We start from the raw sequence: 25234 nt of genomic DNA, 5'->3' as shown, positions 1-25234 counted from the left end.
CCCAAAAAACAACGTGGGGGAGGGGGGGACAAAAGGGGGGGGGGAGTAGGTACAGTTAAGCAGGGTACATGAATTCATCTTGTATATAGTAACAATTATATCTAATATATGCTTGCTGACCAGACAAGAAAGAGAAACGAACTTCACTTGAATAGGGACAGAATCCTTACAACTAATCAACAAACTCAAAATACAAGAGGGACTGCCAATGAGTACTGCAGTTTGTTTTGGTTTTGCTATAAAGCCCAGCCTGGCCCTTAAACTTGCCATAATCCTTCCTTTAGCTCCCCTCAGTACCTGGCGTAGAACAGTTATACCTGGCTCAAAGGGGATAGATAGAATTAAGGGCTAGAAATGTAGCTAAGAGGTGGAATACTTTGTCCATAAAGCTATAGATTCAATTCCAATACCAATAAGAAATAAAAAGACCCAACAAAGCAGCACTAATATAGAGATTTTATTTAAACTGTATTGAGTTTTTACAGCACATTGCATGTTTGTCACAACGCAACTGCACAGTTTGGATTTTTGGCCACATCATGTCACTTACACCCACAACAGCTCTGAAAGGATGACACACCTGAGCTAGAAGCCCAGAGTCTCTCTCCAAGGCCATGCAGTTTGTTCACTGATGGGACAGTCCCTCAAAACAGTCACACCAAGTAGACAGATACAGTCTCCCCGAGTGTTATCGATCCCCCTGAAAACAGAGTGAAGTGCAATGAAAATCAGTAATTAAAAAGCCCCTTGTGACTGGCAGTAAATTTTAATGATTGAGAAAATGCTTAAAATAATTTTATGTATGAGAGACAAATAGTTTGTCACTCTTTCATTGATCTTAAAAATTTCCCAGACACAAAATCTCCATTATTCAGCTCCATTTCAATGGAAAAAGAAAATCTGCTAGGCTGACCTAAATATGCCAAAACTTTTTAGGTTATATCCATGGCAAGTATAAAAGGAGCACAGCTCTTCACTGTGGAACTGGAGAGGTCAGGACAAGTAGTTCCTATTTATTCTAAATGCAGGTTCTGGTTAGTTTGGAATGAAGAAAATGTTTTCTAGAAAGCAACATGACAGTAGCAGTGGAGAAAGACAACTGGAGTTTTAGCACGGAGTAAGCGATTTATCTCTATCAATGAATTAAGGAAAATGTAGATACGAAGTCCTGATGCTTTCACTATAGGCCCAAGGAGACTGTATCTGTCCCAACCACAGTACATGGCTATATTACTGTATCTTTTGGTTAAGTGCCACTGGTACATAGGAAGATGGAAAACAAAATCAAAATAAAACAAAACAAAATGTTTGGTCCAAACGGACACATCATCACTCCCAGTTTTGGTATCAAGGCTTTCTTCTTTCTGTTTGGGTTCCATTGTTAAGTGCACAAAAATAGACAGCAGCATTTGTACTGAAACCCTCACATACCAAGTAGCAGATGCCAAGGAGGTAAACACCAAATGCTATACTCTACCCTCGAGGTGTCAAGTGTTCAGGATAAGAAGCAGTGTGACCCAGAGGCGGCGGCGGCCAAGGGAAAGACAACACGGGGAGTGGGCAGCAAAGGAACAACAGAATCCTTCATTTTCATGCCAGGAGAGGATCAAAATGTAGCTCCCAAGTTAGCACCAGGACAACCAGGAAAAGCCAGGTGCAAAGGGTAGGGCACAGTCAGCAGAATTTCACAAGGACAATTTTGCTCTTCCCTTCTCATTCTTCACAGTGCGTGTACCTCAAGAGCAGCCACCGCGTAAGTGACAGCTGCCTTCACAGGCCAGAATAACCGATGCTCACCACAGTTAAACATCACCAGAGCTTTCCTGTTTCCAGAAATGTCTTAATCCTCACAAACAACTGTCCCTCTAAAGCCAGTGAGCCAGGTGAAAAATACATCAAAACCTCCATTTGCCAAACCAGTCTTTGAATCACACTCCACAGAGGACAGTACTAATGCAACTAGAGGGAGTGCCTGCCTCTAAAGACTGAGCCTTCATGCACATACACAGAGCACAGAGGTACAGAACAGAGTTCATCTCAAATAGGAAGGGAATTCCTATCTTGGATACTATGATCTGCTCTTTTCAAGGTGGCGGAGAGACGGGTCTCGCAATCACTTGGAGTTTGGTTAAAAGAATGCCTTTCTATTGCTGTTTGGGCACTGTGCACCAGGCAGTATGTATGAATCATCTCATGACCTCCAGGAGATAGGAGCTGGAGTCACCAACTCAGCACGAAGCTTCCATACTCTGGGTCTTGATCGGAACCATTACCCCAAAGTGAGGGTCTCTCCAGTAGACAATCTCCTGCTCCAGCCACATGGTACCAAGGAGGATTTCTCAAGATGGTACCTTTGAGCTCTGTGTTCATGAGCCATACCAAGGAACCTTTCAGACTACACCTGAAGCAGATCCTCCCTTCAAACCTGCTAAAAATGGACAGATCATCTCCTCTGGCATTCAACTGGAAGCCGTAGCAATGGGTTTCTTCAGGTGTTGGCTCATGAGCTCCCGGGCACGAGAGACTTGAATGTGTTCGTAACACGAGTTACAGACGAGGACTGGGTCATAGAGTTGCTGATCAGGAATGGGCAGCTTAAGGTGGCAGCATCCAGCACAAAACACGTTCCCACAATTCCTGCCAAAGTACAAAAAGGAGGAGCTCATCAGAAACATCATGTCCGGAGAATGAATGATAGCTAAAAGGGCTTCTGCAAATAAATAAAAAGGTGGGGCATAAACAAAGTACTAAGATCTCTCCATTCTCAAAGTAGTATAGCGCTATACATAACCCCTACCTTAGATACAAAACAGACAGACAAAAACCCCCGTCTTACCTGCAATGATGTCTTCGTTTGGCCAACCAGAATTCACAGTCACAGTTATAGCAGTGGGATGCCATATGGTCTGGAACCCAGCGAGTCACCTACCAGAAGGCACAAAGGAAAAGTCTAGGTCCATGTCCAAGAGGAGAAAAACACCACTGCAATCAGGAAAGTAGCCCAAAAGAAAATGACCAGGATGGGCTTTATGCCTGGCCCCTGCTTGCTTACAAGGATGGTGTTTATCTGGGGGAGAGTTCAGGCTACAGTGCTACAATCACTTATCTCTGAGAAATACAACTGACCGACTTGCTTAGTACCCGCTACACAGCTGCCTACACATACCTCAGTTTCCTTCTTGTCAACAGGTTCCCAGCTTGCTTCTGAAAGGCAGTCTTCACTGTGATCAGAGCCAAAGTCTTCAGTGTCACTGCCATCTGACTCCTTTAAACACGTCTGCAGCACAGGCAAAGACACCAACGTCACTTCCTTCAGCACTGGCACTGACCATTTATCAAGCACTGTTCTGAGTATATTACATGCATGAACTTCCTAATTCCTCACAGTAATCATGATTTATTAGTATTACCCTCATTAAGTGGTAAGGCTCACATCTGATCTAGTGTTCTGGCTCACAACTATGACACTGGCCAGCACAGGACAGCACAGCAATAGAAAGACTGCATTTTTTTGTTAAATCCTAAGCCAAGTGTTGGCAAACTATGGCCCAGAAGCCAAATCTATCCTGTTTTCATAAATCAAGTTTTACTGGAACATAGCCATATTCATTCACTTATATATTTTCTATGGCTGCTTTTGTGTTACAAGGCCACAAAATAGTTGATTCACAGACTGTTTGGCCCACACAAGCTAAGAATGTTTACCATCTGGCCTTTACAAATGAAAGCTGGTGCAGTATTTAAAGCATCACCCTGAAGAGCAAGAAGCTGTTAGCTTTGTCTGTTCTGTTAGCAGACAACGAGGAGCACTTACTGATGGAAGGGAAGTGCCCATGGAGACAGCAGGGGGCAAGATGGCTCCAAGCCACTCCCTGAGGACTACAAAGACAGAATCTAAAACAGCCAGGACATTAAAGCCAGGGCAGTCCTTGTTACCCCTCACCTGGATTGTTTTAAAGTGTCCCAACCAAGCCAGGAGTGGTGGCGCACACCTTTAATCTCAGCACTCAGGAGGCAGAGGCAGGCAGATCTCTGTGAGTTCGAGAGCAGCCTAATCTACACAGAGTTTCAGGATAGCCAGGCCTACATAGAGGAACCCTGTCTCAAATAAATAAATATAAATACAATAAGATGTCCTAGCCAGCCTCCTGATCTGGATCTCACCTGCCTCATCAAAAGGTACTCAAGCTGGAGCTGGGCACGGTGGTACACATCTGCAATCCCAGCACTTGGGAGGCAGAGGCAGATGGATCGCTGTGAGTTCGAGGCCAGCCTGGTCTATAAAGTGAGTCCAGGACAGCCAGGACTACATAGAGAAACCCTGTCTCAAAAAACAAAACAAACAACCAAAAACAGTTCAAGCTGACCCTCATCAAGTCTCCAGTGTTTCTTTATAGTACCCATCTTCCTCACAGTCCCAGACAAAATGTGTTGTGGTATGTATACTCACATGTGCCCACACACACACAAACACACACACACACACACACACACACACACACACACACACACACACACACACACACACACACACACGCCTTTGTTAAGCCATAGCACTGGAGCACCAACTGCTTCTGAAACACTATTTCCTTTTCACGGCCTCCCTAGCTAACTATCACACATTCCTCAGTGCTCAGGTTGAGCTTTCCTTGCCTGCCCAGTCCTAACACTCAGAACATCACTATGTTTACTCGTCTTTCATCCTGAAGGGGGCGCCTAACTGGGAGGCATACAGCAAGTACCCAGAAGTGAGTATGGGTAGATAGAATAAATGAATGGACAGGTGGCAGCGGCTGCATACTTACAAAGTCATCCTCATAGTCCATGGGGGGCTCTGCTGGAGGGGCGCAACAGTGACGGATGTCTAGCCTCATCTGAAGCTCTCGAACCTGCCGACGTAGCTGTTCTACCTCTTGCTTGTACCCTGCTTCAATCTGCCGTAACCTGTGCTGGATCACATCCGTGGGAAAGGGGAGTCCGTCGTCATCCAGGTAGAGAGGAGGCACTGGAGAGGGGCAGCTCAGAAGAGAAGGCTTTGTGCTGGAGACTTGCTTTGGGTGACTGGACAACCACATCCGGCTGTTCTTTCCTCCTGGGCCTGTACAATGTCCATTGGAATGACTAGAACAGACAGGTGACTTCATCCCTTCTCTCTGAGCCCACTGGCCCCCTAAGCAGGGCCCTGCAGCTCGGATATGCTTATTGCTCGGCCTCTTGCTACAACAGCCATAGGCAAGCAGTCGCCGAGGAGTGGTCTCTCCATTTGGGAATGAAGTCATCATCCCTTGGAAGCTGTCCCAATTTGACCCTAAAAATGAGAACTCACTGATCTGGCTCTGAGAAATTGGCTTTCGGGTCAACTCCAGTGGCATTTTCCCAAAGCGAGGATTTTCTAACAACTGCCCACTCTTACTTCCTCTCTTGCCAGCATCTTCCTTCTTGTAGCTCAGATCCGGCACAGAACTAGGCTGTTCTTGGTGGGAGATACTTGCCACAGGCCCAGGGGCATCTTGGCTGAGGAGGTGAGTATTTGGCTCGTGAGGAGGTTGGCTGGCAGCACTTGGTAGGTTGCAAAGGCTACCCTGACTGTGGCCTAGAGTGCAGCTTATGGGTACAGCCTGTATGGAGTCTTGATGGGCCTGCTTGGGAGTACCCATCAGGGAATCCTGCGGAGGCTCAGATAAATCACAGGCTCCACCACACTTGCTGGAAACATCAGAGAGTGCACTGACAGCCTCCTTTTCGGGGCGCTGTTCAGGCGGCTTCCCTAAGCCCTCAAAAGTCCTACCCTGCGCCTGCTGAGCAGGAGGGTCTGAGGCCAGCGCCTCAGGCTCTTCCAGGACTTTGATCTCTGAGGTGCTGCTCTTCATTTCCCAGGGCAATTTGTAGCTGAGAGAACAGCTTTTGTGACCCTTGAAAGGCTTATTGCTCAAGTAGTCTTTCTGGCTGCTGGGCAGAGGAGGAGGAAGGCCCACTTCTCCCACAGTCAGCTGAGGGCCTCCTACCCCAGATTCTACAAGGACTGTCTCTGCTCCTTCAGAAGGATTGCTGTGCCAGGGCTCCAGGCTGAGTCTGACCTCCTGACAGTGGTTATTCAGGTTAGGGTCACTGGATGTACGAGTGAGGGGGCTGCTTGTGTCACAGGCAGAAAGAAGATCATCCATGGATCTGGTTTTTGGTAATCTGGAATAACAGAGAACCTCCTGGTCAGGAAAAGGGAGCCACTTCCGAGGTACAAAATTAGGTCATCAGAGCAATACCAAAATCAATGTTGACCAGACATCTAATATTACAAATAACTGAAGTTCACCTGGAGCCAATGTGCACAAAGCCTAAGACACACTCATCTTCCAGAACGCTTCTCTGTCCCCAGCTCCTGTAAGTTCTCAAGCTATAAAATCTCCCAGGCCCATCTCAAACACTTTAATAGTTTCAGTTGACTGCTACACCTCCCCATCTAACATCTGTGCTGGGTACTAATCTTGGGACTTTGTATACACAAAACACATGCTCTCATCACTAAACTGCACTCTCAAGCCTACTGATGACTCTAAATCCAGCACTGCAGCAGAACTGCACCTTCTCACTTCTATCACAGGCAGACAAAGATTGCAGGTTCTACAGCTAAAAACACACTGGCCCCCATTCTGATCAACTACCAGAAAATGCACCATTTAACCTCTCCTGGTTGTCACCTCTACAGGATGTTAATGTTACGCCTTATAGAAAGCTTCAGAATGTAGGCAACCATGCACAAATTTATTAGTCACAAAGTGGCTTGTCTTTCCAACTTTTCAACAGTCTCCTAGTTCTTTTTTTTTTTTTTTTTTTTTTTTTTTAAAGATTTATTTATTATTGGGGCTGAAGGGCTGGCTCAGAGGTTAAGAGCACTGACTGCTCTTCCAGAGGTTATGAGTTCAATTCCCAGCAACCACATAGTGTTGCACAACCATCTATAATGTGATCTGATGTCATCTTCTGGCCTGCAGGTGTACAGGTGGCCTACACTGTATACATAATAATAAATAAATATTTTGTAAAAAAGGGTTTTTTATTATTATGTATACAATGCTGTGCTCACATGGACACCTGTACACTAGAAGAAGGCACCAGGCCTCATTATAGATGGTTGTGAGCCACCATGTGGGTGCTGGGAATTGAACTCAGGACCTTGGGAAGAGCAGTCAGTGCTCTTAACCTCTGAGCCATCTCTCCAGCCCAGTCTCCTAGTTCTTAAACTTTGAGACTTATGAACCTGTCTTTGACTCTGAAGAGACTTTGGATCCTCTGCATACTACACATTTTTTTTTCCTTGGTTTTTCGAGACTGAGTTTCTTCTCTATGATAGCCTTGGCTGTCCTGGACTTAGACCAGGCTGGCCTCGAACTCACAAGAGATCCACCTGCCTCTGCCTCCTGAGTGCTGAGATTAAAGGCATGTGTCACCAATGCCCGGCTCACACTATACTTTTATTCTCTAACTTTTAACCAGCTCCATAGTCTACTAAAAATGTCTCTAAAAATTACACTATAAGAGAGCTGGCTAGTCCCTGTGACTCTACCCAGCTCAGTGGTAAATTCTCCAGATTTCCATTGCTAATAGGTCATAATCACTTCCTATGTTAACTTATTACTAAAAACTGAATCAAAATTCAGTTGGAGAGATGATTCAGTGGTTATGAGCACTTGCTGCTCTTACAGAAGAGCTGGGTTTGGTTCCCAGAACCTACATGGTAGCTTACAACCTCTTGTCACTTCAATTCTAGGAGACTGATACCCTCTTGTGACCTCTTTGGGCACTAGGCATGCACGTGGCACAGACATACACATAGGCAAAATATCCATACATATGAAACTAAAATCTTTGTAAAATCTGTATAAGCTCTGCACTGTAATGCCTACAGCCTACAAACACTTGTTCTTTCTCCTCCCCCTCTATGCCCTTTGACTTTAATCCTAGCACTCACGAGGCTGAGGGACGCAGATCCGTGAGTTACAGGCCAGTTGGGGCTACATAGTGAGGCTCTGCCTCAAAACAACCAAAACAATGTCCTTCTTACCCTCTACCAGCTCAAGTTGGTTTTGTTTGTTTTCTTTTCTATAAAACTATCTCCAGGTATCTGCTCTTCGGTCCTTTCTCCCACAATACCTTCACTAGACTCTTAATTCCCTTTATCCCAAGCATTCATTTGTCCACTTAAAAATGTACTCATAGCCAGGGGTGGTGGCGTACCCCTGTAATCCTAGCACTTGGGAGGCAGAGGCAGGTGGATCACTGTGAGTTCGAGGCCAGCCTGGTCTACAAAGCGAGTCCTAGACAGCCAAGGCTACACAGAGAAACCCTGTCTCAAAAAAGACATTTTTGCTCAAATGCTTATTATGGCTCAGTGTGGAGCCTGTAATCTTAGCACCTGGGAGACTAAACCAAAAACATCAAGAGTTTTGGGCCAGCATCAGCTATGCAGGAAAACCCTGTCTCACAGCAAAACCACACCTGGGATGCATAAACAACCATGGTTCTTGCCTGGCCCCTCATATAAATTTCCTATGGAAATTAGCCTCAAATGATCCTTTTTAAAAAATTCTTCATAGTTTGAAGAAAAGAAAAATTACTGCAATCTATCCTTGGCTCAAAAAGACCCTATAATCAAAATGTTAAGACAGCTGAATTGTTATACTTTATAATATTCAGTCAGTAGATTTTACCTACATTATACAATGACATAGTAAGACTGTCTTAAATATATATACTCTTTGAACATAGCACTTTTGTTTCTAGAAATCAAAACTTCAGGCAAAAAAGCAAACAAAACAAAACAAAACAAAACAAACAAACAAACAAAAAACAAAACAAAAAAAACCCCAAGCACAATATAATAAATAGCACATCCCCAGGTTGAATTGTGAACTTAAATTGGTTTAGATGGCAAATAGTATGAATGTTTTACCATGACTCACATACATGCAGATGCTAATAAAATATTCCCTGTAATGATCTTGACATGATGAAAGAGGTAGGGAGGGTCCCCAAATGACTCTGCAGCCACAAAAACCAATAAAGTAGGGCTAGGGATGTAGCTAAGTATGGAGCATTTACCTTGTATGTACAAAATTTGATTTCCAGCATTACAAAAAATATTAAGAAGGAAATAAAAACAATAAGGTAGCTTTCTATGTGTTGTTATGGAATGACAGCCTGACACAAAATAAAAACAACTTGTAAAACAGTATGAAAAAATGGGGAGTAGCCAGGCATTGTGGTACACGCCTTTAATCTCAGCACTCAGGGAGGCAGAGACAGGTGGATCGCTATGAATTCAAGGCCAGCCTGGTCTACAGAAGAGTCCAGGACAGTCAAGGCTACACAGAGAAGCCATGTCTCAATAAAACAAACCAAAACCAAAAAAACAAACAAACAGAAAAACAAAAAAAACAACAAAAACAAAAACCCTGGGGAGTTGTTTTTAAAAGCAAATGTGCTACAAAGGCAGGCTGCATCAGTCTAGAGCTCCAGGAGACCTTGCACTTGAGGGCCTAAGGTGTGTGTAATCTCTTCTAAAGAGATAAACATCTGGATGCACACCTACCAGTGTTAACAGTATGCAACACCTGTGAGGGAAAAAAACTAGGAAGATTTCATTTTCTTTTATTAAAAAAAAAAAAAAAAAAAAAAAAGTAATATGGATTACTAGTGCAGTTCAAGAAGTCACCAAGTCTCTTCCCAGCCAGAAGAGAATTTAACAGGCTGCTTTAGATCTGGCCCTTTACTGAGAGAGTACAGTCTATCTCCTGCTGGGAACTGTTTCTTTCTCTGAGAGTGAAATGCTTCTACAGGTTAAAGCTGGATATACGCAGGCTGCTACTGAAAAGGATTTCCCTGTCACATGCAAGAGTGAACAAATCAGCAGCACCCCTCAGACGACCTTGTGAATAGTCCTTCCTCTCTAACTCCCTCACCCTTGCTTGGCTGTCTCGTGCCAGGTGACAGCAGCACCAAAAGTGAACAACTTAGTGAAGGCCTTGACAGCAGTGTTTTTCCATTCTAACCTGTAGGATAGCGTCTCCCTTAAGTGACTCAAGAAGTTGTTTCTATCTAAATAGCTCATTAAAAAAGAACAAGGGGGAGAACTGGAGAGATGGCTCAGCGGTTAAGCGCACTGGCTGCTCTTGCAAAGAACCTGGGTTCAATTCCCAGCACCCACATGGCAGCCCACAACAGTCTGTAATTCCAGTTCCAAGTGATCTGACACCCTCACATAGACATGTATGCAAGCAAGACACCAAAGCATATAAAATAAAAATAAATATTAAAAAAAAAAATCAAGGGGAGCTGGACATGGTAGAGCCCGCCTTTAATCCCAGCACCCAGGAGGCAGAGGCAGGCGGATCACTGTGAGTTCAGGACAGCCAAGGCCACAGAGAAAAATCCTGTCTCAAAAAAACTCCCCCAAACAAAGAAGAAACCTTGAAGTAAAATAGAATAGGAAGCAACCATTGCTTTGCTTGTGAAGAAACCAAGGACTTCTCACCTGTCCAGAGAACGACCAGAAAATTCCTGGCTCTGAGCCACTGGGGAAAGGTAAAGATCCATATTTTCCTCTCCAAGTGTGCATGGAGATGACGCAGGCAGATAAACAGCTGTCCAGAGGTGCAGGGCCCGGACATGACACACGGGATGCAGGACCTAGGGAAGCAGCCGAATGTCAGTATTTTAGGAGAGCCCTTGGTTTGTTCTCCTTCCCTGAACATCTAGCTAGACTCTCTTTACTGACTTGGCCTCCTCTCATTATTGGGTTTCCAGCAGCAGGCAAAGGGCTCCGCCTTACCATGTCCGAGCCAGGTGTATAGAGGAAGTTATGAAAGTTCTTGTTGCCAGCTCGCAGGAGTGCCCACACAGAGCATGTCCGCTTGTAGATGTTGCGCCTCTCTCGCTCACAGGGGTTGTTGGCCAGGAATGTGCCATAGAGACAGGAGTATGTGTGTTGTACCAGTTTCACCTAGGAAGCCCAGACAACATGAAGTGGGGGCCTGGGGACACCACTCTCCAACCCTGCCACAGGCTTCAGGACTTACCAGAAATGCCTCATTGAATTCGAACAGGCAGGGGAACTGCTTAAGCAGCTGATGGACAGAATCGAGCCACTGGAGGAACACGGGACACTGTTCGTTTTGGTCCTCTGCATTTTCCTGATGGCCACAGCGATCTCCAAACTTATGCCCAAAATCCAGCCAATCAGACTCCACTAGCACTTGGAAGCCCTATAAAAAGGACAGTCAAACACAGGCAAGTCTGGAAAGGACTTGGGTCCAGCTTTCCAGGAGACTGTCTAAAGCTGGGAGCTGCCAGCCACAAAGAAGTCTAACCCTAGGAGAAGACCCAAAGGTACCAGCGTACTCTACTGAGATATTGCCAACACATTTCCATAAAGCCTGACACACCCTCTTCCCTCATTTTCGTTTTCTTTACAACCCAATCCCATCTCAGTACCTCCAAGGTCCTGTAATATGGGTCCAATAATATTTTGGCCAGGGCTACAATCTGTGGCGTACGGTCCCAGCCATCGGAGCAGTGCACCAGCACTGGCCGGCCTTCCCGATCTACTGTATTAGCTACTAACACAGCCGCTTTTAGCATCACAGACAAGTGCTGCAACCATTTGGTACTCTCCAGGGCCGACAACCAGCTGTGCAAGAACAGAAAGAAACAGAATCACTAAGGGTGCTGGGACTACCGTGCCTCTGCCTGCCCAGCCAGCTCTACCCCAGGGCGGGCTCATGACCTTTCTGCCAAGAGGTAGGTCACGAAGGTAGGGAAATGAGACACAGAGAGATAAGGGCTTCTTAGAATGGAAAGAGGAACTGGGAAGCATCACATGCACCCTGAGCCACTTAGTTCCTCCCAGTTCTCTCTTTTCTTTGGTAGGACAATGGTCTAAAAAAAGAGAATACAGCAGGCGGTGATGCACGCTTTTAATCCCATCACTCGGGAGGCAGAGGCAGGCAATCTCTCTAAGTTTGAGGCCAGCCTGGTCTACAAAGAGAGTCCAAGACAGCCAAGGCTACACAGAGAAACCCTGTCTCAAAAAACCAAAAAATAAAATTAAATTTAAAAAGAGAGAGAGAGAGGGAGAGAGGGAGAGAGAGAGAGAGAGAGAGAGAGAGAGAGAGAGAGAGAGAGAGAGAGAGAGAGAGAGAATCCAGTGGCCTAGGACCATGCCAAAGTAATGCTCAGGAAGTGGAAGAAATGTTACTGGAAGCCTGCTTAAACATCCCAGCTCCCCACCAAGTCCCCCACAGACGTGCAGCACTGGCTGCAGGAGCCCGGAAGGGATGGAATACGGAAGGGAACACCTACTTGCTGGGGTCTGGCATCTGGCTACACACAGCCCGGAGATACTGGAAGCTGTTCCGGATGGCATGGATGTTGGCCATTCCCATGAATACGACCTCACAGTTAGGATAGTACTCTGCAGACAGGAGAGCAAAATGGAGCACACAAACATGCCCTGGAAACAGCCACTCAGGACAAGAGCAGTCCCAGTGAACAGAGTCTCCCTGGCAGGGAAGGACACTCCAGGACGGCAACACAGAATCCAAGCTGCCCTTGTACCTCTCCAGTCAATCCTCAAGCAGTAGCTCTAATGTCCATGGCAGCAGCGCTAGGGCTAACAAATGGTAGCTGCTCTGGGCCAACAAGCTTCTCTAAGATATGCTATCTGACAATCTTTCAAGGTATAAACCATCCTCATTTCACAGATGAGCAAATAAAACTAATGAGGTGACTTATACGTCATAATCATGGCTAGGAAATGGCAGAGCCCTGGATCCAAGCAGGGATTTTTGGTTCTTTCAAATGCTCATGCTGCCCTTTCCCTGCTCCTGATGAAAACCAGCCCCAGAGCCCAGAGTAACCGCAGACACTAAACCATCATGGCGATACCTTCGCATTCACAGCCTCCACCCTTGGCACGGTTAGCCACTGCTGCTGTGTAGGACCGCGCATCCAGGATCAGCAGCTTTTGAGGGGCTGCTGTGCTCTCCACCCCAGAGCACGCAGTCAGAGAAGAATCTAAATACGGAGCATGAAGAAGACTAGGGTTAGCCAGGCACTCAGCAGCAGCCTGGCCGTGGGGGGCACTCCAGCTCAGAAGGAAAAAACGAGCCTTCTCAGACCCCTCGGGACCTCCATCTCCCGAACAGCAGGCACCCAGGCACTGTGTTTTGTGGTCCCTTTCCCATGGTTTCACAGGGGACTTCCTGGGGTCTATAACTGGGGGGAAGAGCACTGCCCATGCCTTACCGAAATCAGTGTCACATGCCTCACTGGCATCATTAGTCCCAGTGCTGAGGGAGCCACCGCTGGCCCTTGTCCCTGGGTCTAAGGCGCAGGCTTTGGCAATGGACGTGACCAGGTATTCATCATCAGCATTGCGCCAGCCCCACCAGCTGATCTCAGGCTGGCTGCAGCGAGCAATGGCAGCTCCGTTGCGCAGATGTCTGACAAAGCAGAAGAAACCATAATGCCCTTGGTACCCGAGGCCTCCAGAAGCCTGCCGCAGAGACCTCATGGGGCCAGACCAAGGTCTCCAGAGCTACTAGCATATCCAGGTCATGAAAATAGCAACCAAAAGCCTTAACATCTCCAGAGCACTTTACAGTTTACAGAGTGCTATCACACACATTTTTCTGAAACAGCTCCCGCTTTTCCACAGTGACCCTGACTCATTACGTGCGCGCAGCACCGGCTCCAGGTTCAGCACCAAGAGAACAAGCCAAGAGTAGACACCGCACTGACCCTCATGGTCACCACCTCTCTACATAACATTCGCTGATACAGGGCCTCATTATGTAGCCCTGGCTGGCCCAGAGCACACTAGGTACACCAGGCTAGCCTCAAATTTAGAGATCCATCTGCCTCCAGAGTACTTGGCTTATTCACTTACATTCTTACATAGGAATTGGCCAACTTGGCACTAAAGAACCAGCCAAAGTTTCTGGCTTTGTAAATCACAACCAATTTCTACCATGCATTAAGAAATGACCCTGACCGAATATGCTGACACATGCCTGTAACTCCGGCACTCTGGAGAGAGACAAAAGAATAGCTAAAAGAAAGGCCCTAGTGAAGCCATGTACAGGCTGATTTGATCTTCAGACCAGTTTGCCAACCTTTTAGTAAATGCAGTATTTTACACACACTTACACACACACACACACATACACCCCAAAGCCAACACCAACAAACAAGAACCAATTTCCTGCTGGGTATGCTGATACAAGCCTGTAATCCCAGCACTCAGGGAGGCAGAGGCATGTAGATCTCTTGAGTTCAAGACCAGCCTGGTCTACAAAGCAAGTCCAGGACAGCCAAGGCTACAAAGAGAGACCCTGTCTCCAAAAATAAAAAACCAATTTCCCTAAAGCTTTATCTTTTTTTTTTTTTTTTTTTTTTTGGTTTTCCGAGATACAGTTTCTCTGTGTAGCCCTGAGAGACCAGACTGGCCTTGAACTCACAACGATCCGCCTGCCTCTGCCTCCGGAGTGTTGAGATTAAAGGTGTGCAACACCATGCCTGGCTGTTTGCTTGCTTCTTTTAAAGGTTTATTTTTATTTGTTTTTATGTACAGCAGTGTTTTAAAGGAACATACGTACCACGTGTGCGCCTGTGAAGGGCAAAAGCAGCAAGAGCTCTTAGCTGCTGAGCCCTCTCTCTGGCCCCAAAGGCTCTTATTTTAAAATAATGTCAGTCATTTTCCCTACAAGGTTGCAAATCCTTCTCCACTGACTGCCCCAAACCTCAGCTTTTGATTCCTAACTGCATAAAAAAAGTGCTGCCTCACCTGTACACCACAGCAGGGATGCGCTTCCAGGAGCGGAAAGAAGCCACGTTCTCCAGCTCTTTATCTGTGATCCACACAGGAACCAGCAGCTTCTGGGGGTAACTGGGGCACAGCCTGAGAAGAGATGATGGGTGTTCTGATCTAAATATGGGATAATAATCCCAGGGGATGGCGTTGAGACAACAGGGACTGTGTAAGCCCTCCTCCCTCGTGGACCCAGCAGCTATGCCCACTACAGCTCATTCGAACACAGAGGAAGTCTGGGTATGGACTGCACCCTCACTTGTAATTGCTGTTGATATGCGAGACTCTCCAAACGTTCTGCAGGTCAAAACCCATTCTTGTGAGCTCGGCCTCCTGTCGACATCGGATGTGCTCTCCTGCAACACAGTCCCCAGCCTGTCAGCTTCCCAGAGCACCAACATCATCAGGGGGGAAGGAGGATGAGAACCGTGGGTAAGAAGCACATGCCCCAAGAAAACGGCCTGGCCTCACCTGGCTGACACAGGTGGGTATGCTGCTCCTCCTCGGTCAGCCCCAGGCACCAGGCATGGTAGGCAAAGGCAAAGAGATCCTCGGGCTTGGCAGGTCTTGCTGTGGCCCGGCTTAGCCTTGAGAGCCACTCTTGGCACTGCTTGAAAGTGGAGAAGTGGCACCTGCCAAGCAAGAAGCCATAGGCTTGGATGAGGCAAGGGGTAGACAGGCATGGGGGCCAAGAGTCAGAAACATGGCCACAAAAAGCCTGTGAAGGAAAGGAAGCTGCAAAGCAGGAGGCAAGTGCCCTGGGGCAAAGGGAGGGCACACTGGCCAGTACCTAAGAGAAGTCTCTGTGACAGTTCTTATGGCCACCCTACAGACAACGCTGCCTCCCAATGAGGCACAAGTCCTGCTCCCAGCGCTCCCATCTCCTCTTCCTTCTCCTCAGCTTGATAGTCTCTTCTGCCTAGCCACACCCTCCTGATGTCTTAAAGACAGTTTCAGTCCCACCTCTTCCTTGACGCCTCCCCAGCCTACTCCATTCCAGTCTTTCCTATCTTGACTCCTAAGGTGCTTGGACTATGGAGTAGGAGGTTCTGAGCAGCACACCTTCAGTTGGCTTTCAGCAACCCGACTTTAGTTTCCATAAAGGAAAGAGCACTACGATTCTCGTGAAGGGCCGAGACCTCAGTATTTAGCAGCCCTCACCGGGCCTCCTCCTAAGTACAGCTGTGTCATCCCAGTCCCTTTTGCTCAGAGCCGATTTATAACAAGTCCTGTCTGGTCACTTCTCATTTTGGCTGAAATGACCCTGGGCAGGGCACCATGGCCTCTCACCCCAGTTAGCTACAACAGCCTCCTCACTAGTGGCTCAGCCTCAGCCTTGGCTTTTGTCCTCGTGTTCTTAGTTTCAATGTAACAGCCAGAGTTAGCCCATAAAGCATTAATCACTTGACATCACTCCTTCGCTCAAAACCCTCCGGGGATTTCTCAGGTCTCTCAAAGTCAACACCAATGCCAGCCACTGTAACCTCCTCCCCCCGCCCCCCCATACCTTATATCCCACTACCCTCACCCATATGTACTGCTCCCAGCAGCACTAGCACCTTGGCATTCTTCTGATATGCAGACACAGGGCCACACCCACTTCAGAACCTTTGCACTCGGATTTACCCTTTGGCATACCTTTCCCTCAAATACCTGTCGCCACTTTCCTTGGCCCTGACTCAGAGCACACCTTACCTCACCTCTGCAGCGCTCCCCAGTCATCTGTCTAAAAGCATAACCTGCCAAAACCTTTCTTGATTTTACTTCTAATTTTATACTTATCATCATTTAAAGCATTTCACTTATTTATTGTCAGTGCCTTCCCCACTGGAGTAAGTCTGTGAGCTCTCTGACATATCCGCAGCACCTAAACTGTGTGGAACAGACTGCTCAATAAACTTTCATTAAGTGAGAGCGCTGTGCCAGGCACTGACCCAGGTGCTCGGGACACATTACCTCAAGTAATCCTCATGGTGGCTCCATCAGCTAAATGTCATCCCCACGTTATTTCAGGTCAAGACAGAATGGGTTAGCAAGCTGACCTTCTAACTAAGAACAGAGAAGTGAGTTGTCACCTCCTCTTCCAATGGGAACAGTAAAGTGGCACCTTTCCTCTCTTGCTCCAAAGGCACACAACAGCAGAGAGAGGTCTGCACAGGACTAGAGTCAGAGCACATGACTGAGGCCCCATGTGCTCACCTCACCACTTTGGAGTCCTTGCAGGCAATGTGCAACTGGAACATGTCACGACTTTCCACACTGTCAATCATCCGGAGGGGTACCTGCAGTGGAAGAGCAGAGCGCGGCTCAGGTGCACCCTAGCCTGGAAGGTGAAGCACCAAGGGAAGAAAGGAAGCCAGCATCTACTGAGGGTCTGTTAAGGATCTGGTGACCATGGCACCAGGTGTGTCACACACGTAGCCAGTTCCTACCCGAATAACCCTGAAGGCAAATGATTTTATTCAGTAAGGAGAACATCATCAATTGTCCAAGGAGACATAGAAGTGGCAGTGCAAAAAAAAAAAAAAAAAAAAAAAAAAAAAAAAAAGTCACGGGGCTGGAGAGATGGCTCAGTGGTTAAGAGCACTGCCTGCTCTTCCAAAGGACCCAGGTTCAATTCCCAGCACCCACATGACAGCTTACAACTGTAACTCCAAGATCTGACAACGTCACACCAGCACACATAAATTAAATATTAAAAAAAAAAAAGTCACATTTGCCTGGCTCCAAAGTGCTACCGTTACCATATTCCTCGAAACAAGGGGCTACAATGGCTCAATAGTTAAGAGCACTTGTTGCTCTTGCAGAGGATCTGGGTTTTATTCCCAGCACCCACATAGTTGCTGTCTCAAGCACTAGGCACAAACATGGTACATATACGTGTGTGTGTGTGTGTGTGTGTGTGTGTGTGTACAGGCACTCACAAATAAACAAGCTGGGTGGTGGTGGCGCACACCTTTAATCCCAGCACTCGGGAGGCAGAGGCAGAAGGATTTCTGTGAGTTCTAGGACAATCAAGGCTACACAGAAAAACCTTGTCTTGGGGTGAAAAAACAATCTAGCCGGGCATGGTGGTGCACACCTTTAATCACAGCACTCGGGAGGCAGAGGTAAGTAGATCTTTGTGAGTTGGAGGCCAGCATGGACTACAAAAGTCCAGGACAGCCAAGGCTACAAAAAAAGAATAAACAATCTTTAAAAGGGGGAGGAGACAGACAAACCTATACATAGATGAATGAGGCAAGAAATACCAGGCTGACAGGAAAGGAATCCCAACTATTTTCAGGGACATAAGCAGGGAGAGCACTGGAACAATAGTGCTGAGATTTTGACTTTGTGTGACTAGAACTTACGTTGATGACAGAGTCTTTGAACTTGATGTGCAGCCGGTAGTTGGAGATGGCAATGAGGGCGTCGGCTGCGCGGCCCAGGAACTCCACCCCCTCACCCTGGAGCACCGCGAAGGGCACCTGTGGAAGGGCAGAAAAACCCTCAACCCGGGACCGAAGCTCTCCCTTGTTTTTCTCTGTAGGCCTGATCTATTGGAGCCCCCCCCCCCCACTCCCAAAAAAGACAGATGATGCAGGAGAGTCAAAAGCCAGGACACTGGGCCACCTGCTGTCCAGGAAAGCTGCCTCTACTTCCCTAAGGCCAAAGGCTCCAATACTGAAGACTGACAAGCACCCCCCACTCCAGGAGGCCCGAGAGGAGGAAGCCAGCGCTCTGGTAGACCCTCTGAAGATTTGAGGATCTGGAACGCTATCTGGGCAGAAAGCCCCTCCCACCACGTGCCCCCGTCCCTCCTTACCTGAAGATTCTCCTCCTCTTTCACGAGATCCTTGGGGGGGAACAGATCCTTGGCTTGGATGTACTCCAGGCTGGGGGGGCCCTCCTCACCCTGCGGGGAGGCCGTAACCTTGAGTTGCCAGACCCCACCTGGCTCCCGAGGCTCACTCACTCTGCCCCTCTACCAACAAAACGGCAGACACCCTCTTTTCTGTGTATTTAAGGGTTCAGGCGACCCGGCTTGGCTGGAGGCAGGGTGAAACAGAGGGGTGCTCAGGGGAAAGTGAGGGAAGCCAAGGACGAACTGAGGCTCTGCACTGTTTAAAGAGACTTCTCTTCACAAGCCAAACTGCAGGGATTGTAAGGAAGGGAGGGGATGAGGAAGACTCATGTCAGAATAGGTCACCAGTGGGACTGGGAAAGACACCTGAGGAACAGGAGCCAGGTGTGGTGGCTGGCTGGGGAGAAAGGAAAGCAGGCCCCTCCAGCCGCTCAGGCATCAACCTGGTGGGTGGAGACAAAGAGGAGGAGGTTGTGGGGGATTCAGTCCCGTGCCTCTAGAGGGCCTTTGTGAATGCCTTCAAAAAGGAAGATGTGTTTTGGAGCCGAGCTCATCTTCCCATTGGGCTCTAGCTGCTGACAAGCCCCCTCTAACCTGCCAAGCAACCCGCCCTACCTGCTGATCTGAGGGGAATTCCTAAGGAATACCCACAGCAAGCAGAAGTCACTCTGCTCCCAGCCACCACGGGAGATAAAAAGAGGGAATCCACCCCAGGGAGGAAGCAGGAGACCCAAGGGCAGCCAGGGGAGAGAGGAGGCCTGGCAGACACCTCAGGGAGGAGGAGGGGGGGCACGACATCTGAGAGGACAGATGGGGGAAGCTGGGAAGGAGCGTTAGCCAAAGGGGAGGAGGGAAGACTGGCAATGATTCAGAGATACAGAAGCCTGCGGAGGCAGCGAAGATGGAGAAGAGAGGCTGTCGGGGGACAGTCAAGGAGAAAAGCCTGGAGTGTCAGGTGAACGATGGAGTGTGTGAGGGGAAGGGCCTGGAGACCTAGAGACAGCTCACAAGCATCTAAGCTTCTCGTTCGGCCCCCTAACATCCCAGACAGCCTACTAGGCACATCCTACCTCCCCAAGCAAGGCTGTGGCGGGTGGGACCAAGATGGAGAGTAGGAGGTAATGGGATGTACCCCTGCAGGGCGGGGCCTGGAAAGCTGCAGTCAAGGGCAGTGGCTGCAGAGCCAGAAAGAATCACAGAATTTTCATCCCCGGCCTTCTACAATTCCCAGTACCCGCTTTCTTGAAGCAAGTCTCCCCTGCCCCTAAGGTTTGGGGTCGTGCTGGGGTTCTTGGGCGGGGCTGCGGGTACTGCACGCGTAAGATGCTCCCCCACCCGCCGCCCCAGGCCGTGGCAGGGCACTTACGAAGCAGCTAAGCATAGAGCAGGAGACGGGGGCGGTCAGGCTCATGGTCGCGGGCTGTCTGGACCAGCGCACATGTCCCCGGAGCCGCTGCGCTGCCCGCCAGCCCCGGGCGCCAGCTGCATCCCGGCTGCAGGCCCCGCCTGATGCAGCCGCGGCCAGAAGCGAGCACCCGAGCTCCAGGACCTAGCTTCTGCTCCCTCGCGCCTCTCCCCTCCTCTCCACAATGGAGCGGGCCCGGCTCCGCCCTCCCGCAAGAGCACGGAAGGGAGGGGAGCCCAGCGACAGGAGTGCCCAGGACACCGACAGGGAGGTGGAGGCAGAGGTGGAGGCAAAGGCGGAGTCAGAGCAGCTCGCGGAGCCCCGCCCGCCATCCGGGCTCCTCCCACCCCGCAGGCCTTGGGCAGCAAGAGGCCACAACCCCTGGGAACTCTAGGGACATTCTAGAGTGGGACGAGGGGCAGTCCCAGAACCACTCAGAAAGAGGAAGCAAGTCTGCCCACATCTTTTCATTTCCCATCTTCCCAGGTGTGCTACCCTGCACCCTTCTTGTCCCACATTTCCCACACCCTCTTCCCTTGGATCCCACATGTGCTCCCCAGGTTCTTTACAGCCAGTCCCAGGCCTTCCTTCTTTCCCTCGGAAGCCACCGCCCACCAAGCTCCCTGCTTTCACTAAACTCCTTTTGTGCTCAAAAAATATTGGTCTGATGTTATCTTAGTGGCCATTCCACATTTCTGTAAGGGAAACCCTTGGAATTGTTTTCTTTCATGGTCCTCCCAAGCTCTCCTTTAGCTCTATCTCGCCCTTGATTCACATCCCCTGTCGGATGGAAAAGAAAATCTTTCTGGAAGAACTTCATATTCTAAGAGAACTGGGATTATGGGCCACTGAAGCTATAGAAAAACAAAGCTCAAAACCCAGGAGTAGGGAATGGATGGAGTTGGGTGCCGGGCCAAGGAATAAGTAGTGAGTGATAAGCGGCTTTAGTGTTTCCAAAAGTAACAGAAAGCTTGCTGGAAGTCTTAAACTTCCTGTACCTGGTGACTTTCACAAACCATGGCTTTTGTTTGGGGGGAGGGGGGCACTGTGATGAACAGAAAAATCTAACATTTTTATTGAGCACTTACAATAATGGCCAGCAGCATCAAACGTTACCCTAATGCTCCAAGAATGAGCCTCCATCCCGGTTCACCGGTGACATGAGACGATAGGCTTAGAGAGGAGCTATGCAATTCACCTAAGGTGGTGCTAGGCTAAAAAGCGAATGAGGCTGACTCTGAAGGGCAGACTCTTTTCAGTGCACCACCACAAGGAAAAAGGAGATGAGGCCTTGGTAGGAGCAGGCTCAGTAGTAGCCTCTCTGAAGAGACTGGGCTAACGCACATATCACAGACAGCACACTAAGTCTTGGAGAGGAGGGAGTCCAGCCGCCAACTGAACTCATGGACCAGAGATGCCTGAAAGGAACGGAAGAGATGCAGCCGAAGGATGAAGGAATCCTGTCTGGAAAAGCCTTCCGGCACTTCTTCCCCACCTTACTGCTGGAGTCCTAGCACGTGCAGGCTAGGACCAAGGTGCACCACCCACACCTTCAGAATGCTGTCCTAGGACGTAGTCAGCTGTTACCTGCAATGGCTTAACAGACAGCAGCACCTGGGAGCTGGAAAAGGCCTATAATTTGTGTGGAGTCACTCCTGGGACAGCACCAATAATATAGTCATGAGGCTTACCAGAAGGTCAGGAATCTAGTTTGTTTTGTTTTAAAGACATGGGCTCTTTCTACACAGTCCTGGAACTCGCTACATAGACCTGGCTGACCTTGAACTCACTTGAGAATCACCTGCCTCTGCCCTCTGATGTGATTAAAAGCTGGTGCCACCACACCCTAAAGTTCAGGAATCTTAGATAAGAAAGACTTGTTGCTGAGCCCAGTGCTGCATAGTGCCTGATTTCCTTTCTTTCTTTTCTTCTTCTTCTTCTTTTTTTTTTTTTTTTTTGGTCAATCCTAAGAAACCATAAGCTAGACACATAAGCTCAGTATTGTGCATGCTTGCCTACCATGTGCAAGGCCCCACACTGCATACTTTTGCAGTCCTAACACAAGACTGAGGCAGAAGTATTGCCACAAGTTCAAGGCCAGCACGGGCTACATTTCCATACCAGGCTAGCTAAGGCTTTATAGCAAGAACCTGTCTCAAGACACCCACCACCGAAAAAAAGAAACAATTTAACAGGGCAGACGAACCTGTTTAGGAAGTGAACAGAGTGCCCTGGAGCCCTGGGGCACTGTCACAGAGACAGACTCCAGGATTACACACAGTGGTATGAGGAAACGGGAGGACTCACCATTCTATCTTGGCGAGGGTCCTGGCTGCCCGCTTGTCACTAAAGGAGACAGAACACAAGAGAGGAAAGTGCACTGTTAACATCCCCATAGGATCAAAAGATGTCACGGATCTCTACCCCTGCGCTACCCTACCTACTCATTTTCCTCCTTCACAGATGATCCAGACTCAACAAGTCACCAATCAGGAGATGGGAGAAGCAACAAGTGAGTCTGCCCAGCGAGAAGTCCACCACAGAAGTCCCAGAGCAGAAATAAGTATCATCCAAACTTACTCAGCAGAACTCGAGCGTTCTGAGTCCCACACCCAAAAGTAGAGCACTCAAACCCTGCTCTTTACAAAAGAGAAGTGCCAACTCTGAAGAGACAAAGACTGCCCCAACTGGGACTCACTTTTGGCCCTGGTAGGGGCATGAATCCACAGGGCTGTTCGGCCAGTCTCTGAGTCTAGGAGTAGCACCCACCTGACCTGTTACTGAGGGCAGAGTCCAGAGCAGAGGGCAAGAGGCAGAGGACCACAACCTGTGATAAAAGAGCAGCAGGGTTGGTCCGGTCCTGCTGAGCATACTTGTAGACCAAATAGGTGAAGGTTAGAGGGAGGAGACCACACAACAGGAACAGAATTAGGCCAGCCAGGCCTGAGAGTCAACATCTGTCAAAAGGGTCGAATGAACAAGGATTTCGAATTAAGGCCTCCTAGGCCCACTTAGGGAGCCAGGTCTGAGTTTCACTGACACTCCTTCATGTTTGGTACGCTGAAAGGGGTGTGCAGCACAGCCCCACAGGGGCCTGTGGCGATTAAAAACCTCCATTGTGATCCTACCAACCTTCCCGCCCTCACGGGGGAGCCCGCAAGCGGCCGGCCGGAGGTGCTGCCTCACGGCTCACTGGCATGCAGCCTGAGAAACGGAGAGAGCAAGGGAGCGACAAGGACCAGGCCCATAAAGCCCAGGGTTTCCTTAGTTAGGGAATCTGGTCTTGGGGTGGGGGTGGGGGGCTAGGGGGGGACGGGCTAGGCTGGCAGGAGAGCCAGGTGCCCAGGTTCTATGGGCGGGGCTAAAGGCTCGGAGGCGGAGCCCCAAATGACAGAGGGCGGGACTCGAGAGAGCGGGTGAGGGCCGGGCAGGACTTGGTCGTTGCGGTTCCCAGGCTGGCAGTGCACGGGGTACAGTGACTCACCCAGGCGGCGTCCGCCCGACCCTCCAAAGCCGCGCTCTCACCACTTCCGTCTCCCGCAGCTGCTGAGGCCGCGCAGCTCGAACCCCACCACGATCCCTTCTTCCCAACCAATCGCATCTCTAGGCTCTACCCGCCCTGGCCAATGGCCACAAGAAGTCCCGCCCTGCCTTACCACGCAGCCGCCGCCCTCACTCTCCACGCCGCTCACTGGTCTAGTAGGCAGACGCCCTCTCAGCCGGTAACCTATCCCGCACCCAGAGACCAGACGGTACCTGGAGGGAGGAGGCTTGGCGCCAGAGAGCAGACGCGACCAATAGGAAATCACAGCGCGTCCTTGTGGCAGCCAATGGGAGAGGAGTAAGGATTGCAGACGAGGGCTCCGGGGGCAGGAAGTACGGCGGACCGTCGCCTACTGGTAGCGCAATTGGAGGGCGGGACATTGCAGGGTAGGTTTTTCAGTCACTTCCGGTAACGACCCCGCCCTAGAGGTAGTTCTCAAATGACTTCCCGGTTGCTCCGCGCATTAATTCAGTCGTATTTCTGTTTCGCTCCAGTAAAGCGAAAATGAGAGAAGAGCATGTCGGCTAGGAAAGGGAAAGGAATAGATTTTCATGTCCCATCTCAACCCTTCAACTCCATCATTCCCTTGTTTTTTATTCCCCTGTCGATGGAAAAGAAAGTCCCTCTGGAATAATTTTTTTTTAGTACGCGAAAGAGCTGGGTTCGTGGACCGCTGAAGCTACAGAAAAAGCAAAAGTCGACTATCCTAAAAGGCCTAAGAATAAGGAGCTCTATGATTGGCGGCGCTGGCGTTTCCCTTTGGGTGTCGGGACTGGCTAACAATCTTCGGGTTTTATCGACGACCGATCTTGTCTTTCGAGACCTGCATTGGCCGTCAGTCCTGAGTCACAGCGGAGAGAGGAAAACTGGGTCTGACATTAGCTAGCTGCGGCTTCTAGTCTGTAAAAGGGGTAGAGGGACGAGACTCTCAAGCGCCCGGAGCCCCCAGCACCAGGATGGAGGTCTCCGTGACCCGCGCCACTACTAACCAAACAGAAATGGAAAAGATTCCAATTCTCAACAGATAGTCCAAGTTCTGGAGTGGATCTGGGCGCTTAGATACCAGGCTAATGTCCTCACGTCTTAGTTTATGGAGCATTGGAATGTTTAGTAGTTACTAAGTTACTGGAAGACAAAAACCTCTCCTGAGTTCACTTTAAAAAAATTTTTTTACATTTATTTTTATGTATATAAGTGCTCCATCTACATGTATACCTGCATGCCAGAAGAGGGGATTAGAGGGTATAGATGGCTGTGAGCCACCATGTGGTTGCTGGGAATTGAACTCAGAACCTCTGGAAGAACAGACAGTGCTCGTAACCGCTTCACTGTTTTAGTCCCAGGATCTAGAATTGGAGTCTGTAACCTAGCGGATAACTTAATCCTGAGCTCCTTGGGAGCTATGATGTTTTGTTTTTTCTATGTCTCCTACACTCTTTAATTACAGCACCTTCAGCATTTGTTCAATGCTCTGCCAAAAGCTTTCTGGCATTTTGAGCTTAAATTCTGCATATCTATGTACCCAAACCTGGGGAAAACAGGAAATCGGAGGTGAGGTTGCCCCGTACTTAATAC

General features: G+C 48.8%; 1 protein-coding gene across 5 annotated transcripts; it reads right to left on the bottom strand.

Annotated features, from left to right (window-relative positions):
- Positions 1–1941: 1941 nt before the first annotated feature.
- Positions 1942–23878, bottom strand: Mtmr4 (myotubularin related protein 4). 5 transcript variants are annotated; one of them, XM_051158237.1, is made up of 18 exons: positions 20077–20366; positions 18672–18761; positions 18217–18333; positions 17063–17145; positions 15335–15495; positions 15123–15219; positions 14840–14953; positions 13300–13496; positions 12940–13068; positions 12355–12466; positions 11488–11683; positions 11073–11258; positions 10826–10996; positions 10529–10683; positions 4806–6183; positions 3167–3277; positions 2837–2925; positions 1942–2637 (listed from the first exon to the last, which is right to left on the bottom strand). In XM_051158237.1, exons 1-18 carry the CDS (start codon positions 20119–20121, stop codon positions 2460–2462), a joined length of 3609 nt encoding a protein of 1202 aa, XP_051014194.1. In that variant the 5' UTR covers positions 20122–20366; the 3' UTR covers positions 1942–2459. The 5 variants fall into 5 exon arrangements, with proteins under 5 accessions (XP_051014194.1, XP_051014192.1, XP_051014190.1 ...); XM_051158235.1 differs by lacking the exons at positions 1942–2637; positions 20077–20366 and adding exons at positions 22423–22461; positions 23772–23878 and having other exon boundaries at positions 2807–2925; XM_051158233.1 differs by lacking the exons at positions 1942–2637; positions 20077–20366 and adding exons at positions 22423–22461; positions 23600–23726 and having other exon boundaries at positions 2807–2925.
- Between the last annotated feature and the right edge of the window lie 1356 nt (positions 23879–25234).

This window comes from Acomys russatus, chromosome 16 (assembly GCF_903995435.1).
Source record: "Acomys russatus chromosome 16, mAcoRus1.1, whole genome shotgun sequence".
Taxonomy (NCBI): domain Eukaryota; kingdom Metazoa; phylum Chordata; class Mammalia; order Rodentia; family Muridae; genus Acomys; species Acomys russatus.
The sequence above is the reverse complement of the archived record's forward strand: the minus strand, read 5'-3'. Positions and strand labels throughout refer to the sequence as shown.